The sequence below is a fragment of the Pelodiscus sinensis genome, chromosome 4 (genome assembly GCF_049634645.1).
Source record: "Pelodiscus sinensis isolate JC-2024 chromosome 4, ASM4963464v1, whole genome shotgun sequence".
Lineage (NCBI taxonomy): Eukaryota > Metazoa > Chordata > Testudines > Trionychidae > Pelodiscus > Pelodiscus sinensis.
In genome coordinates, this window is record NC_134714.1 from 39,031,633 (window position 1) to 39,047,858 (window position 16,226).

General features: G+C 46.0%; 1 protein-coding gene across 14 annotated transcripts in view; it reads left to right on the forward strand.

The window, feature by feature from the left end:
- The window catches only part of CEP128 (centrosomal protein 128), a 404,033-nt gene that overhangs the window by 44,592 nt on the left and 343,215 nt on the right, over positions 1–16,226 (forward strand). For all 14 annotated transcript variants that reach the window (XM_075926766.1, XM_014569969.3, XM_025181170.2 and 11 more), the window contains one exon: positions 8,423–8,539. In XM_075926766.1, the coding sequence (XP_075782881.1) occupies positions 8,423–8,539 (117 nt within the window). The remainder of the gene's footprint in view (positions 1–8,422; positions 8,540–16,226) is intronic.

Consider the following 16,226-nt stretch of genomic DNA (forward strand, 5'->3'; position numbering starts at 1 on the left):
GGTGCAAAGCATAATTCACACCTGGGAAAATGCAGACAATGGGCACCTCTGGTATGTGATGGGCGAAGATTCCTCTCCTGGGACAGTGCAGGCGTGTCAATTACTGGTACTAGCCATCAGGACGGTGGGAGGCCCCGAGTCATCAGCTAGCCCATTTACTGTCTGGTTTCTGTTTATGGTAGAGTCAGGGACAGGCAGCACACCTGCGTTCCCAGGGCATCAAAGGCTGACTGCCTTTCTCTTGCTCTCTGGGGGGGGGGGGCGCGGAAACCAAGATGGGGTTCATGTCTGGCTACAGGGGCTCTGTCTGGTTACAGAGGCGCTCGATCGCATTTCCCTCTGTGCAGAGACAAGATGCCTGTGGAAGTGGTGCATCCATCATGATAGAACGATTCTAGCACTGTACCTACCTGGCAAAGACAACACCGACGCACTCAGCAGGTACTTTGTCACGAACCCCGAGTGGGAGCTAAATCATCGGTTGCTACAAGACATCTTCCACGTCTGGGGCTTCCTGACCATAGACCTATTTGCCACACATCGAAATGTGAAATACTGGTCTTACTGCCCCGGAGCAGGCATAGGACTGAGATCCTTGGGAGATGTTTTTCTCCTCAACTGGAGCGTTCAGTTGCTTTATGCCTTTCCTCTGACTTCCCTGATACTGAGAACTTTAGAAAAGGTCACCAGGGACAATGCAACAGTAATCCTTATAGCCTCCTTTTGGCCGCATCAGACATTGCTCCCTTACCTTTTTCACATGTCTTCTCTCCCACTCTATCACCTACTCAGACACCATAACCTGTTGACTCAGGAACAGGGAACCCTAGTGTACACTCAACCTGCTCACCTTCGTCTCTCAGCATGGCTCCTGGTTGGTTCTAAGATGCGGAAATGATCTGTTCCCTGGATGTTAAACATGTCCTGCTCCAAAGTAGAAGACCCAGCACTCGGACCACTTACCTGCATAAGTGACATAAGTTTTGTTCAACAAAACAGTCTAGATCCAACCTCTGCCCCCATCCATCGCATTCTCAACTACATCCTGCATTTAAAACGTACTAGTCTAGAGCTGTCATCTCTCAAGGTTCACCTTGCTGCGATCACTGTCTTCCAACACCCAGTGGAGGGCTATTCGGTGTTTGCTTAACCCATCATTAGAAGGTTCATGAAAGTGATGGCTAATCTCTACCTGCCACATAGAGAGCTGCCTCAACCATGGAACTTAGAGCTAGTCCTGAATGCCCGAACATGACCCCCCCCCCTTCAAGCCAATCTGGGACAAGCTTGACACCTATAGTGGAGCACCCATGGGGACACACATCTCAAAGAACCATCGTTACTGCACCAAGGTGAGTAACTTCCTGTTTAATGGTGCATGGATAACGGATACATTTTCTGGTTGTACTTATGATCTCAGTCATCTTGGTGTCTGAGCTTGACAGACATTAATGAATTGATCCTTCAGTCCCTGGGAGGCAGAGAAATAATATTACCCCCCCTGTTGCAAATAGGGATTTGAGATGGAAGGAGATGGAATGATTTTGCCCAAAGTTTTGGAGAAAGTTTGTGGCAAATATAAAAATTGAGTCCAGGTTTCCTGAGTCTCTTTCCAGTCCAATTTTGTTCCACAAAGCACCCTTAATTTCTTAGTTATACAGTAGTTTAAAGTCTATATTATTCTAAGGTGCTAATACAGGGTGGCCTCACTCACCCAAAATCCTATGTGTTTTTCCTCCCTATAAACTTAGTTCTCTATAAAGGTGTAATACTCAGAAGAGATAAGAATGGCAGCTTCAGAAAGGCGTTTTCTTCTTTAGATGGAATCCAAAAACTAATTTTTACCATTTTTTATTTGTTAATTTGAGCATTTTATAAACTGTTCTTGAAAGTTAGATCGATCATTCCCCCATTTCCCAGAAAAGATAGTGCTGAATTTGTGTCTCATAAATACTATAAACATCATTATTTTTGCAAACTATACAACAGAAGATTTATTAGTAGCATATTGTAAAGTTATTATAAATATAATTAAATCTAAGCTGCAGTTGTCAAAAGAAAACCTGAAACATTGTGTGATACTTGGTTCTTTTTATATTTGTTAGTACTTGGTAATTTATAATCATTAATTGTTTTTGATCAAATCTGTGGATCTTGTATTCATATGTACCAGAGAATGGATTTGGGATCCATGTATTATGTTTTATCTTGCATTCACTGATGCTTTAAAAAAAAATCCAGGCTCTCTAAGTTAACCACTATCTCGTGGCAAAAACCGACAAAAAACACTGTAGAAGTCACTATTTCCTGTTATCAAATTCAATAGGGCCTTTCACAAGAAAGGGCCTTTAAAGTACTATAGAAGTTTGCTGATGAAGAATATAAATAAAACCTATTGTCATGCCTACCTATTTCTCTATCAATCAAATATTGTCATGTGTGTATATATATTGTACAACATTCAATGTGTGGGAGGTAGTGCTGGTTTTAATGGTTAAAGGACTGGGAATTAAATTTTAGTTCTTTTCCTGTGTGTGTCTCAGATTTGATGTTTGATACTGTGATTGGACAAGACACCCGTATCAGCTTTGCATGATGGGGGGAAAAACCCAGGGGACAAATCAGATATTTCAAAGCAAAAGACATGTAAATATTATAATTACATTCCTGCATCTGGATCTTCCTACTTGCAATAAATTAGTAGAGGTAGAGAGGGTGAGTGAGTGAGTGAGTGAGTAGCTAGCTAACTCCATTTACTAATGGTAACTGCAAAGTACATTTTGAAGACCAAACATGCTGGAATCCTCTGTGACAGACTATAACCAGATCAGCACATCTAATTTCTCTGACATGGGAGCCTTCAAACAATCTCATCCTAATAACAAAAGCACATTTGATAGCGATTTACCCCATAACAAAAGAGGAAGAAATGAAAAAATATTGAATGTATCCTCTGCATCTTCTATGCCTGAGACTACAGTAATCTTTAGAACCTGTATTATTTTATCATTGGCATCAACTCGTAATTCCACAACAGGGCTTCTCTGAAAACAACATTACAAACCTTAAACCATAACCAGCAATTCATCAAATAGAAAATATTCTGTTGTTAATATTCTGTTAATAAAATAGCTAATTTGTTTCATTTTTATTTAAACAAAAAAAGCATTTGCAGAATTCATGAAGAAAGTACGTAGTGCAAGTTGATGAATGAAACCTTAAAATGTAATATTACTGACTATGTATGTCATTTGGAGTCCTCCGAGCTCTCGAGCTACTGATCTTAGATTTATTTATTTTTTTTGTGAGCGTGAATATTATTGCTTACCTCATTTTCTAAAACTATATTAGTTTCTCTCCCATACTGATGGAGTGAGAGAAAAAAAAAAAAAGCATTTGGCTTAATTTTTTATCCCAACAGTCTCGGCATTTGTCACAACATCACAAAGTTCTTTAGAAGATGTTACTTTTTTAATGTTAGCTGTACTTGTAGTTGATTTAACTTTTAGTATGCAATGTTGTTTTTAGCTGGGTAGGTTCCAGGATATTGGAGAGAGAAGGTGGATAAGGTAGTATCTCTTTTATTGGACCAACACTATCTTCTCATCAACAGAAGCTGGTCCAATAAAAGATATTACCATACCCACCATGTCTAACGCTTTGCTGATCACTTAACAGGGAAATTGAGTGTTACAAAATAGTATTTTAATAATCTGGTGCTTGTAAAACAGCTTTTTAAACCTTTGCATTCACTACAACTGTAGAGAACAGTAACAAATTGTTACATGTGTCATCAAATTTTATTGCTGATTCAATTCACATAAGTCACTAGAGGGCGCTCTCTGCTAGTAGATTCTATTAACGATACCATAGAACAGTGTTTCCCAATTTTATTTGGCCAAGGAACCTTTTCAGCTTTTCAAGGAACCCCTAGGTTTGTCAAGCAAAAAAAAAAAAGGGGGGGGGGTGCCAGAGGGACCCACCAATTCATGAAAATCCCCACAAATGCATCAAAATCACATTCCTTCCCCAAGACCCCCACCCCCCTTCCTTGAGGCCTCATCTGCTCTGTTTCCCTCCTCTCCATCACTTGCCACCCCTAGCCCTTATACACTCTCACCAGGTTGAGACAGGAGGTCTGGGGTGGGAATGAGGGATTTGGGTGTGGGAAGGGGCGAGAAGTACAAGCTCTAGGAGGAAATTTGGATGCAGGAGAAGGGGCTGTTGGCTCGGGGAGGGGGCTCCAGGCTCGGGAGTGTTGGGGTGCTGAGCAAGCCATGGGCTTGTAGATGTGGGGGTGCTGGAGTTTGGGCTGGGTATGTGAGGGACTCAGGGCAAGAAGGTTGTGAGTATGATGGGCTCAGGACACAGATTTGCCATGTGTGGATGGTGCAGGAGTGTGGTGGCAGAAGACTGAGGATGTGCGGCTGCAGGAGTTTGGGGATGTAAGACTCAGGGGGTTCCAGTGTATGATAGGCTCAGATTTGGGGTCAGGTGGTGCAGGAGTGTTATGATGCTGCAGTGAGATGGGGGTTTGGCCCCAGTTGGGGGCTTGTTGGCCAGGCTTCATTTTTAAATAAAATATTATGTCAAACTCAAAAAGTTTTAGCATTGTCTCTATTTATGAGAGGGGTGAAGAACCTGTTTTGAGTCAAGGGTCACTGACCCACAGAAAAGTCTGTTGGGGCCACACAAGTGAGATGCAAAAAAAAAAAAAACCAACAACCCTCCAAAGACCCCCAAGCCTCACTAATGTGGTCCCAAAAGTGCTGGTGGGAGCAGGGGACAGAGTGAAAGTGGGTGCTGGGGCTGGGGAGAGGGTGCTGCTGGGTGAAGGATGCTGGCTCGGGTGACAGGGTGCTGGGGCAGGCAGGTGGCGGGGTGCTGGGGTCAGGGACATGGTCCTGCTGGACACTAGGGTGACTGGCAGGGTGCTGGGACAAGGAACAGGGTGCTGCTGGGTGCTAGCATGGATGGCAGAGTTCTGGGGCCAGGGCCGGGGCCAGGGTGGTGCTGAGTCCTGGGGTGTGAGGCAGTGTGTCAGGGCCAGGGACAGGGTGGTGCTAGGTGCTAGGGTAGATGGCAGGGCTGCCAAGGAGTGGGATAGGGATGGGGTGTAGGATCTGAGAGGGAGGTGGGGGAGTGGAAGAGGGTAAGGTCCGGGTGGGAGGTAGGGTGCAGAAGCAGGCTGGATGTAGGGTGTCTTGCCAGGGGGAGGGAGGAGGAACAGATTGGAGGTAGGGTGTCTGGCGACGACGGAGGGTGCAAGGAGGGGACTTGGGTAGGAGTTGGACCTCTCCGAGCTGGCACCCTCTGGACCTGACTGGTCCCAGATGAGGGATTTTTGGACCAGTGGAGGTCATTTCAGGGCTCCTGGTTCCCGCCCCGCCTCCGCCCCACTAGGCTTCTTTGCACCTCTATTCCCCAGCAACCCAACTGAGCTGCCCACCCCACTGGTTCCCTGCACCTCCCCCAAAACCATCCCTCACAATCCAAAGGAGCACAGCACCAGTTCTCTGCAGCCCCCACAGCCCAGCTGAGCTGCCCATCTGTTCCGTATGCCCTCCCCCATCCACCTCAGCCCAGCTGAGCCCTGCACTGGTTCCCTGCATGCCTCCCCCACAGGATTGCTGAGCCCCATTTCCCTGCACCTCCCCTAATCCCTGCAAAACTGCTGAGCCAAGCGCCGATTCCCTGCCCCTCCCTCCCCTTGAGTCTAGCCCTGGTTCCCAGTACCTCCCTCCTCCTGCAGCCAAACTGAGCTCTGACACACACACACACACACACACACACACACACACACACACACACACACACTCTCTCTCTCTCTCTCTCTCTCTCTCTCTCTCTCTCTCTCTCCCTCTCCCTCCCCCCCCCCCCTCCCCCCCGCAGCCCAGCCCAGCTCCCCAGACCTCCTCACTCTGCAACCCAGCTGAGCTCAATTTCCCTGCACCTTCCCCCAAACCATGCAGACAGGCTGAGCCAGTGCTGATTCCCTGCCCTTGCCTCCCTCCCTCGGCTGTGTCTACACTGGTGCGATCTTGCGCCAAAGCTGCCGCTCTTGCGCAAAAACTTGCTTCCTGTCTACACTGGCTGTGTGTTCTTGCGCAACACGCTGCTGTTCTCATGTATGAAATCAGGGCTTCTTGTGCAAGAACTATGATGCTCCTGCTCAGGAATAAGCCCTTTTGTGCAACTGTCCTTGAGCAAGAGGCCAGTGTAGACAGGCAACATGAATTTCTTGTGCAAGAAAGCCATATGGCTAAAATGGCCATCAGCACTTTCTCAGGCAAGAGAGCATCCACACTGCCATAGATGCTCTTGTGCAAAAGCACAGCTTGCACGTGGCAGTGTGGACGTGTTCTTGCACAAGAAACCGCCAATGTAGACATAGTTTCCTCTCATGAGCAAAATGAATTTTGTGTTGTGCATCAGTACTTAGTTCATGTGGCTTGTTTGGATGTGCCACTGTGGCACCCAAGTTATTAATAAATATTTTTAAACCTTTACCTTTTCTCTCTGCTGCCACGTCTCCTCCTCTTGTTCCATTAGCTCCCCTGGTGCCTGCTGCCTCCCAACTCCTCACTCTCCTCTGCTGTCCTGACTCCTGCCCTTCTTACTGCCCTCAGCCCTCCTGCAACCTGCCCCCCTCCACCAGCCCTTCTCTCCTCCCTGTGCCCACTCCTCCAGTAGCCCCACTCTGATCATGCGAGCTACCCCCCTCATCCCCTCTTCTAACACCTCCTTCTACACACCTGCCCTGTCTCTCCCCTCTGGTGCTGGTCCCTCCCCTGCAGGTGTCTGCCCTTCTGCTTCACCCCCAGAATCCCCTGGCACTTGCACCTTCTCTTACTCCTGCACCCTTCTGTTGCCTCCCCCTTCCCTCACTGCCCCTGCCTCCTTTTCCCTCTTTCCCTGATGCCCACCCTCTCACCACCCTCTGCCCCCATTCTCCTCATGCCCCTCATGCCCTCTGTACCCTCACACATGACTTGCTCCATCCCGGCCTTCCTCATGCCCATCCCTTCTTTCAAGCCTTCTCGAAGCACCTCCCCGTCCCCCCTCTAACCCCCAATGCCCTTACCCTCTCCCCTCCCAGCATCACCCTGTCCCCCCTCCCACTGACACCTCCCCTCCTGCATTTTTCCTCATTGTCTGCACTTGGCCCCCTGGCATTTGTCTCTCTTCTACCCTGTCTCTTTGGTGCCTTCCCCTCTCTTCCCCCTCTCCCCTCCCCCTCCGCACAAACCCCTTCCTCTCCCAGCCCTTCCCCTTCCCCTACCTTCTGCCTTCCACTTTGTGGGACTGGAGTCTGCACTCTGTCCCCGGACTCTGATCCTGCAACTCAGCCATACGGTGCAACGCAGCGCCCAGTAGTTTTAAAATCCTGGGCCGTGATGTTACGTCACACCCGGGCATCTCCCCGCCTACCGGTTTGAGCACGCAGTGCAGGGCAGCAGCAGCCAGCAAGGGGGAAGATCAGTGTAGGTTGCGCATGGTGGGGACGGGGACAAGGGAGAGACAGTCTGGGACCAGGGTGGGAGATGCATGGGGGATGGGGGGGGCGGAGCCCACTCCAGTTCCAAATATTGGTGGAGCATGGGCACCACGAGCCCATACAACTTGCTGCCCATGCCTCTGTTGGCTAGCCAGCTCTCTCTTTCAGAGGGGGGGGGAGTGCCGGCTCCTCGTGGAACCCCTAGTTTTGCTTTGCGGAACCCCAGGGTTCCCCGGAGCACCAACTGGGAAACACTGCCATAGAATTATTCTATTTAGTTTTAGTTCCAGTTACTGTCTTTGTAATATGAGGGATGTAATATATGGTAACGTATCATTTGTGTATTCATATTTAGACTAACCTTGGATTCAACAAAATATTAGGAAAACCTTCTTAACTCTGAGACTTAATGAACAGTGATATTCAGTGATGATACCACCTACCTCTTCTATAGAGCTTTTAATCAGTACCTCTCAAAGCACTTTACAAAGGAGATTAATATTATTGATATTTTACAGGTGAGGAAATTGAGGCACAGAATTTAGGTGACTTACACAAGTGTAATCAGGCCAGTGACAAGAGCTGGGAGTAGAACTCAGGGCTCCTGAATCCCAGTCTAGTGCTCTGTTTGAAGCATGCTGAAAAAGGTGGAAGCCTCCTCGCTGGAGATATTTAATGCTTAACCTGGCAAAGCCTACATGCATATATTATAAAATAATTTTGCGGTGATCAGAATAGGGTAGACTGGTCCTAACATGTCTCATTTCATTTTGAATCTCTGTGATTTTGAGTAAGACTGCTTTTAAAAGTAGTTTTTTCCATCAACTTTAAATTGTATTTTATAAAGGGTCTTCCTTTTCTTCTCCTAAACCACTCCATTCCAAAAAATTTCTAATCATCTTTTTTTTTTTTTTTTTTATAAAGGTATCAGAGCGGGTAGAGAGAAGACTTCAAGAAATAGAACAAGAAATGCGCACAGAAAGGCAGCTGGTAGAAAGACGGCAAGACCAACTAGGACACATGTCTATGCAGTTGCAGGAGGTATGTAAGATAGTTAAGAGTTAAGTTTTTGTGATACTGGGGAGCCTGGCTCAGACAAGGAAGTGGAAGGGGTCACGGTAAAAAGCATTTGCATTAACTAGCTTTACTGGATCTCACTTGTGCTGTGTTGCTAGTAGAAAAAGTTTTTTGTTAGTGGCACGTAGATTCTAAGAAAAAGTCCAGTTCCTGGGTTTGATCCATTTAAAAATATTTGTACTAGGGATATAAGCAACTAGTTCGCTATTAGATAAGCAAAAGTTTATCGGATAGTTGACTAATCCCTCGACTAGTCGCTTCTTTCTCTTCCCCTCCCAAGTGGGGGGAAGCAGGAGCCGGTGTTAGGGGGAGCTGGCTTAAAAGATGGTTCCCCCCAGCATCATTTTCGCAGGGAGTAGGTGGATAGCGGGGTCTGGGCAATCAGCTGATTCCTGGCTTGTGCCCAGTCCTAGATGCTGTGCCACTGTTTTTTAAATGTATTAAGAGCCTGCTATCTCTTAATACATTTAAAAATCAGAAGTTCAGCCGGGGGATCCAGCGTTAGCCGGGACAGCTGATTCCTGGCCTCCTGCTGCGCTCCAGGCTTTTTACATTTAAAAGGCTGGTGCACAGCGGTGGGACCTAGCGCAAGCCAGGAATCAGAAGTCCCATTTCGCACCAGGTCCAATCTGCTGCCCTTCAGCTTTTTAAATGTATTAAGAGCCTGCTTATCAACTAATTGCCGGAAAATCCATCGACTAGTCGATTAGTTGATTAGACTAAATATAACATCCCTAATTTTGTTCCTCATTTTTAAAATTGTAACATTGAACTATTTTTTGAGTACTGTTCTTATGGGCCAATTAAACACAGCACACTGGTTAGGCACCTTTCTGGTGTTGTGAAATCATTTGTACTTAAAGTGAATTAAGTTTGGTGAACCACAAGAATAGTACTGAGCAGAAATTAGGAGAAAATTTTCCCTTCCATTTTCTTCTTTAGTAAACACATAAAATACACGAGAGACAAGGACCTCTTCCAAAACTAACACATGAGACCATATTTTGCATTCTAATTTTTTATTTGATTATGAGTTTGTACTATGATTTGGAATCCTATCTTAGACTGTATAATTGGTTCTGCTGCTGATACAAAATACTTAATTTAATATTTTATCAATTTTCAGTGACAACTTGTGTGCTTTTTTTAAAAAGCAAATTTGGATTCTGCATTGCAGTGGAAACTGAAGCAGATTAATTTATATTGACACTTAGTATTTTGTAGAAGGCCAGAAATTTTCCTTAACTGCCATATTTAAGAAGATAAAATATTCTTTTAATAGGGGAAAAAAGTAACTCTTATCAAAATATTTTTTATATTTTGTAGATTGGATCTCTATCTCCTATTTCCTCCTCTTAAATATGAGTGGTATGTCAGAGTGCTTCATTAAGGCTCTCTGAAGAGGAAATTATTTCTTAGGATTTCCTGAGAGGAAAAATTCTTCAAATATTCATGCATCAATTTTCAGACTAGTGTGTTGTTATCCATTTCATGGATACATGTTTAATTAGAGCTGTTTCATGTGTGATTCGGTAATGTTACCTGCTGATTTATATACACTTCCTTTTTTGCCCTTTTTGGGGACTAATGATTACCTTATGGACATTTTGACAGTTGGGAACAAATTTTCAAATTGAAGACTAATGTTTTGCTTTGGATGATACGGTCTTATATGGCCTTCTTATCAATAACCTAGGTGTATACAACTTAGATGGGGCTTCTATAAGGTTGATGCATAGCTGGCTGGATAAACTGTTCTCGGAGTAGTTATTAATGGTTCATAGTCATGTTGAAAGGGCATAACAAGCGGGGTTCTGCAGGGGTCTGCTTTGGGACCAGTTCTGTTCAATATCTTCATCAACAATTTAGATAATGACATAGAGAGTATGCCTATTAAGTTTGCAGATGATACCAAACTGAGAGGGTTTGCAACTGCTTTGGAGGATAGGGTCATAATTCAAAAAGATCTGGACAAACTGGAGAAATGGTCTGAGTTAAGTAGGATGACATTTAATAAGGACAAATGCAAAGTACTCCACTTAAGAAGGAACAATCGGTTTCACACATACAGAATGGGAATTGACTTTCTAGGAAGGAGTACTGCAGAAAGGGATCTTTGGGTTATAGTGGACCACAAGCTAAACATGAGTCAACAGTGTGAGACTTGCAAAAAAAAGGCAAACACGATTCTCAGATGCATTAACAGGAGTGTTGTGAGCAAGACACAAGAAGTCATTCTTCTGCTCTACTCTGCACTAATTAGGCCTCAATTGGAGTGTTATCTCCAGTTCTGGCCACCACATTTCAAGAAAGATGTGGAAAAACTGGAGAAGGTTCAGAGAAGAGCAACAAAAATGATTAAAAGTCTAGACAACATGAGCTGTGAGGCAAGGCTGAAGGAATTGGGCTTGTTTAGTTTGGAAAGGGAAGACTGAGAGGGGACATGATAGTGGCTTTCAGGTATCTAATAGGGGGTGTCATGGAGGGACGTGGGGAAATTGTTCTCCTTGGCCTCTGATGATAGGACAAGAAGCAAGGGCTTAAATTGTAGCAAGGGAAGTTTAGGTTGGACATTAGGAAAAACTTCCAAACTGTCAAGGTGGTTAAACACGGGAATAAATTCTCTCACCTGCTTTTAAATATCTCCAGTGATGGAGATTCCACAACCTCCTGTCAGGGAGAATCTGTTTGGTCCTGCTGTGAAGTCGGGACTGGGCTTGATGAGTCCCTTCCAGTTCAAGGATTCTATGATTTAAGGCTGTAGGATTCTAAACAGGCCAAGGGATTCCCTTTTATGGAGCTCACTGAAGATTTCCCCAAGATAGGAAACTGAGAATTCTTTAAGGGAAAACAGTAGACAGATCCATAGAATCATAGAACCATAGAGCTGGAAGAGACCTCAGAAGGTCATCAAATCCAGCTCCTTGCTCTAGGCAGGATCAATCCCAACTAAATCATCCCGGCCAGGGCTTTGTCAAGCTGAGACTTAAACACCTCTAGGGATGGAGACTCCACTACTTCCCTAGGTAACCCATTCCAATGCTTCACTGCTCTCATAGTGAAATAGGTTTTCCTAATATCCAACCTGGACCTTTCCCACCACAACTTGAGACCATTGCTCCTTGTTCTGCCATCTGTCACTACTGAGAACAGCCTTTCTCCATTCTCTTTGGAACCTCCCTTCAGGAAGTTGAAGGCTGCTATCAAATCCCCCCTAACACTCTTCGCTTCTGTAGACTAAACAGACCCAACTCCTCATAGGTCATATGCTCCAGCCTCTCCTCATAGGTCATATGCTCCAGCCCCCTAATCATTTTGGTTGCCCTCCACTGGACCCTCTCCAATGCGTCCACATCCTTTTTGTAGTGGGGGGCCCAGAACTGAACATAATACTCCAGGTGTGGCCTCACCAGAGCGGAATAAAGGGGAATAATGACATCTCTGGATCTGCTGGCAATGCTGCTCTTAATGCAACCTAATGTGCCATTAGCCTTCTTGGCTACAAGGGCACACTGTTGACTCATATCCAGCTTCTCATCCACTGTAACCCCCAGGTCTTTTTCTGCAGAACTGCTACTTAGCTGATTGATCCCCAGCCTGTAACAATGCTTGGGATTCTTCTGTCCCAAGTGCAGGACTCTGCACTTGTCCTTGTTGAACCTCATCAGATTTCTTGTGGCCCAATCCTCCAATTTGTCTAAGTCACTCTGGACCCTATCTCTACCCTCAAGTGTATCTACTTCTCCCCTAGCTTAATGTCATCCGCAAACTTGCTGAGGGTGCAATCCATCCCCTCATCCAGGTCATTAATAAAGATATTGAACAAAACCGGTCCTAGAATTGAACCTTGGGGCACTCCGCTAGAAACCGACCACCATCCTGACACCGAGCCATTGATCACTACCCGCTGGGCCTGGCCTTCTATCCATCTTTCTATCCATCTTACCAATCCACATTCCCTTAACTCGCTGGCAAGAATATTGTGGGAGACCATATCAAAAGCCTTGCTAAATTCAAGCTATATCATATCCACTGACTTTCCCACATCCACAGAACCAGTTTACCTCATCATAGAAGCTAATCAGATTGGTCAGGCACTACTTTCCCTTTGTGAAGCCATGCTGACTATTCCTGATAACTTTCCTCTCTTCCAAGTACCTCAAAATGGATTCCTTAAGGATCCCTTCCATGATTTTTCCAGGAACGTAGGTAAGACTGACGGTCCTATAGTTCCCTGGATCATCCTTCCCTTTTTTGAAGATGGGCACAACATTTGCCTTTTTCCAATCATCTGGGATTTCTCCCGACCTCCACGACTTTTCAAAGATAATGGCCAAAGGCTCCTCAATGACATTTGCCAACTCCCTCAGTACCCTCGGATGCATTAAGTCCAGACCCATGGATTTGTGTACGTTTAGCTTTTCTAAATAGTTCCTAACCTGTTCTTTACCCACCAAGGGCTGTCCATCTTCATCCCATCTTGCGTCACTTAGCGCATTAGTCCGGGAGCCCACCTTGTCCGTGAATACAGAGGCAAAGAAAGCATTGAGTACTTCAACTTTCCCCACATCATCTGTCACCTCCTTCATCTAATAGGGGCCGCACACCCTCTCTGATCACCTTCTTCTTGTTAACATGCCTGTAGAAACCTTTCTTGTTATCCTTCATATCCTTAGCCAGTTGCAATTCCATTTGCGCTTTCACCTTCCTGATAACCCCCCGGCATTCTTGAGTTATACATTTATACCCTTCCCTGATCATCTGTATAAGTTTCCACTTTTTGTAAGCTTCCTTTTTGGGCTTAAGTTCACCAAGGATTTCCCCTGTAAGCCAATCTGGCCTCCTACCATGTTTACCTCTCTTGCTATGCATCGGGATGGTTTCTTTCAATAAGGCTTCTTTAAATACAGCCAGCTGTCCTGGACTCCTGTCCCCTTCATGTTAGCATCCCAGGGGATTCTGCCCATCAGATCTCTGAGGGAGTCAAAATCTGCTTTTTTGAAGTCCAAAGTGTGTATTTTACTACTCTCTTTTCTTCCTTTGGTCAAGATCCTGAAATCTACCATCTCATGATCACTGCTTCCCAGGTTGTCACCCACTTCTACTTCCCCTATGAGTTCCTCCCTGTTTGTGAGCAGAAGGTCAAGCTGTGCACGGCCTCTGGTCGGATCCTTCAGCACTTGTGTCAAGAAGTTATCCCCAACATTCTCCAACAACTTCCTGGATTGCCTGTGTACTGCCGTATTGGTGTCCCAATAGATGTCAGGGTGATTAAAGTCCCCTACGAGGACCAAGGCCTGCGATCTGGAAGTTTCGCTCAGTTGTCCGAAGAAAGCCTCATCTACCTCATCCACCTGATTCGATAGCCTGTAGCAGACACCAACCACAGCATCACTGCTGTTGTTTGCTCCTTTAAACTTAACCCATAGACTCTCAACAGGTTTTTCCTCCCTCTTTATACTGGATTTCTGAGCAATCATAGTGCTCTCTTACATAAAGTGAAACTCCTCCTTTTCTCCCCTGCCTGTTCTTCCCAAACAGTTTATACCCTTCCATGACAGCGCTCCAGTCTTGCGAGTCATCCCACCAAGTCTCTGTTATCCCAATTAAATCATATTTCTTGGACTAGGCCAGGGCCTCCAGTTCTTCCTGTTTGCTGCCCAGGCTTCTCACATTAGTGTACAAACACCTCAGATAACCAGTTGATCACCTTGTCTTGTCCATTCGCATCAGGGGTCCTCCTTTGTTGCTTGTTCCTCTTTGCATTTCTTCCCGGTATCTGACTTTCCCACTCCCCTCAGAGTTTTGGTCACCGTCCCCTGACGAACATAGTTTAAAGCTCTCCTCACTAGGTTTGCAAGCCTGCCTGCGAAGATGCTCCTTCCTCTTTTGGTTAGGTGGATCCCATCTCTTTGTAACAATCCTTGTGCCTGGAACAGAGTCCCATGGTCGAAGAAGCCAAAGCCCTCTCTGCGACACCACCTGCGCAACCACGCATTGACTTCCTCTATTCGACGATCCCTGCCCAGTCCTTTTCCGTCAACAGAGAGGATGGCCGAGAACACCACTTGCGCTCCGAATTCTTGGATCCTTCTTCCCAGCGCTACATAATCCGCAGTAACCCGCTTAAGGTCATTCTTGGCCGTATCGTTAGTTCCCACATGGAGAAGCAGGAAGGGGTAGCGATCCAAAGGTGTGATCAATTTGGCAAGCCTCTCAGTTACATCCTGAATGCAAGCTCCCGGTAAGCAGCACAACTCTTGAGATTCCAGGTCCGGACGGCAGATGGATGGCTCAGTCCCTCTTAGGAGGGAGTCCCCGACCACCACCACTCGTTGTTTTCTTTTGGAGGTGGTGGCTGTGGAACCCCCATCCCTAGGTCTACGCATCCCATGCCTTCCTGTAGATGGTGTTCCCTTCCAGTTTCTTCCTTGTGAGGTCCCTTCCAAAGCATTCAGTACTGCAGAGCCTGTGGAGAGAGCCTGAAAGTGATAACTTACCTCTATAACATTGGGGGAGTCCCGTGCTGGCCTTTTTCCCCTTCTAGAAGTTACATGCTGCCAGTTCTCTTCCTGGTCCTGTACTGCCCTCTCTGGCTCTTCCGCCTGCCGTGCTTGAAGGATTAAACACTGCCTTCTATTGAGGAAGTCTTCATACTCTCTGATCGAGCGTAGGGTTGACACTTGGGCCTCCAGTCCTCTAATTTTTCTTCCAGAACAGGTAGACATTGTAAGGAAGCTTGAAACTTAACTGTCTGAAGTGCTAGAAAGATTGTCTCATTCTGTCTTTTTTGTTGAGATTGATGACAGTACTGTTCACTCCAGCTGATCCTGGGCTTCATGTTGCACTGCCCCTTGGAAACGCCGCCCCAGTGCTTCAAAGGGCCAGCACTGCATGGAGCCCAGGGTCAGCTGGGGACTCTACCTGCTCCCGGGATCCATGCAGCGCTGCCCCGTTGAAGTGCCATGGCAGAGTTTCAAAGGGGAGGTGCACGCGATTAATCACAATTAAATTTTTTAATCGCTTGACAGTCCTAGTATATTGGTTTCAAAAGGATCAGGTATGTAAGAGTGGGAACTCTTTTCAGGTTTTTTTTTAAATGTGGCAGAGTTCAACACATTATATTGCTAGTTCAGGACTACTCAGCATGCGACCCATGGGCCGCATGTGGCCCACGGCCCATTTGTTTGTGGCCCTAGTGCAGTTTGGGTTCACATAGGGCTGAACACACGGCCTGCAAGTGGGATCCTTTGAACATGGCCTCCACTGGGAACACACTCCACAAGGGCAAGGCGTCTCCCAGTTGGGATAAGTATTGAAAGATGCAAGCGGACGAGCTGGCTGGAACAGGCGGGTACAGGGTATCAGCATTTCTTGTCCCCATGGAAGAGGTGCTGGGGCATTGTGGGAAGTGCTTTATATTCATGCCTGTCAGTGTGAAAGAAGCTCTTTGCATATATTTTCATGTGTATACAACCACACTTAAGTTGTAGCCATCGGCATATGCTGTGAGTATCATTGTGACCTCCGGAGCTTCCACAGTTGAGTAGCCTTGCCCTAGTCAGTGCTAGTACAGAGTTAGCTCATGAGATTGGGTTACCAAAAACATTTTACAGTAGCCTCTCCAAATTGCAAATTTTAGCAGAACTTG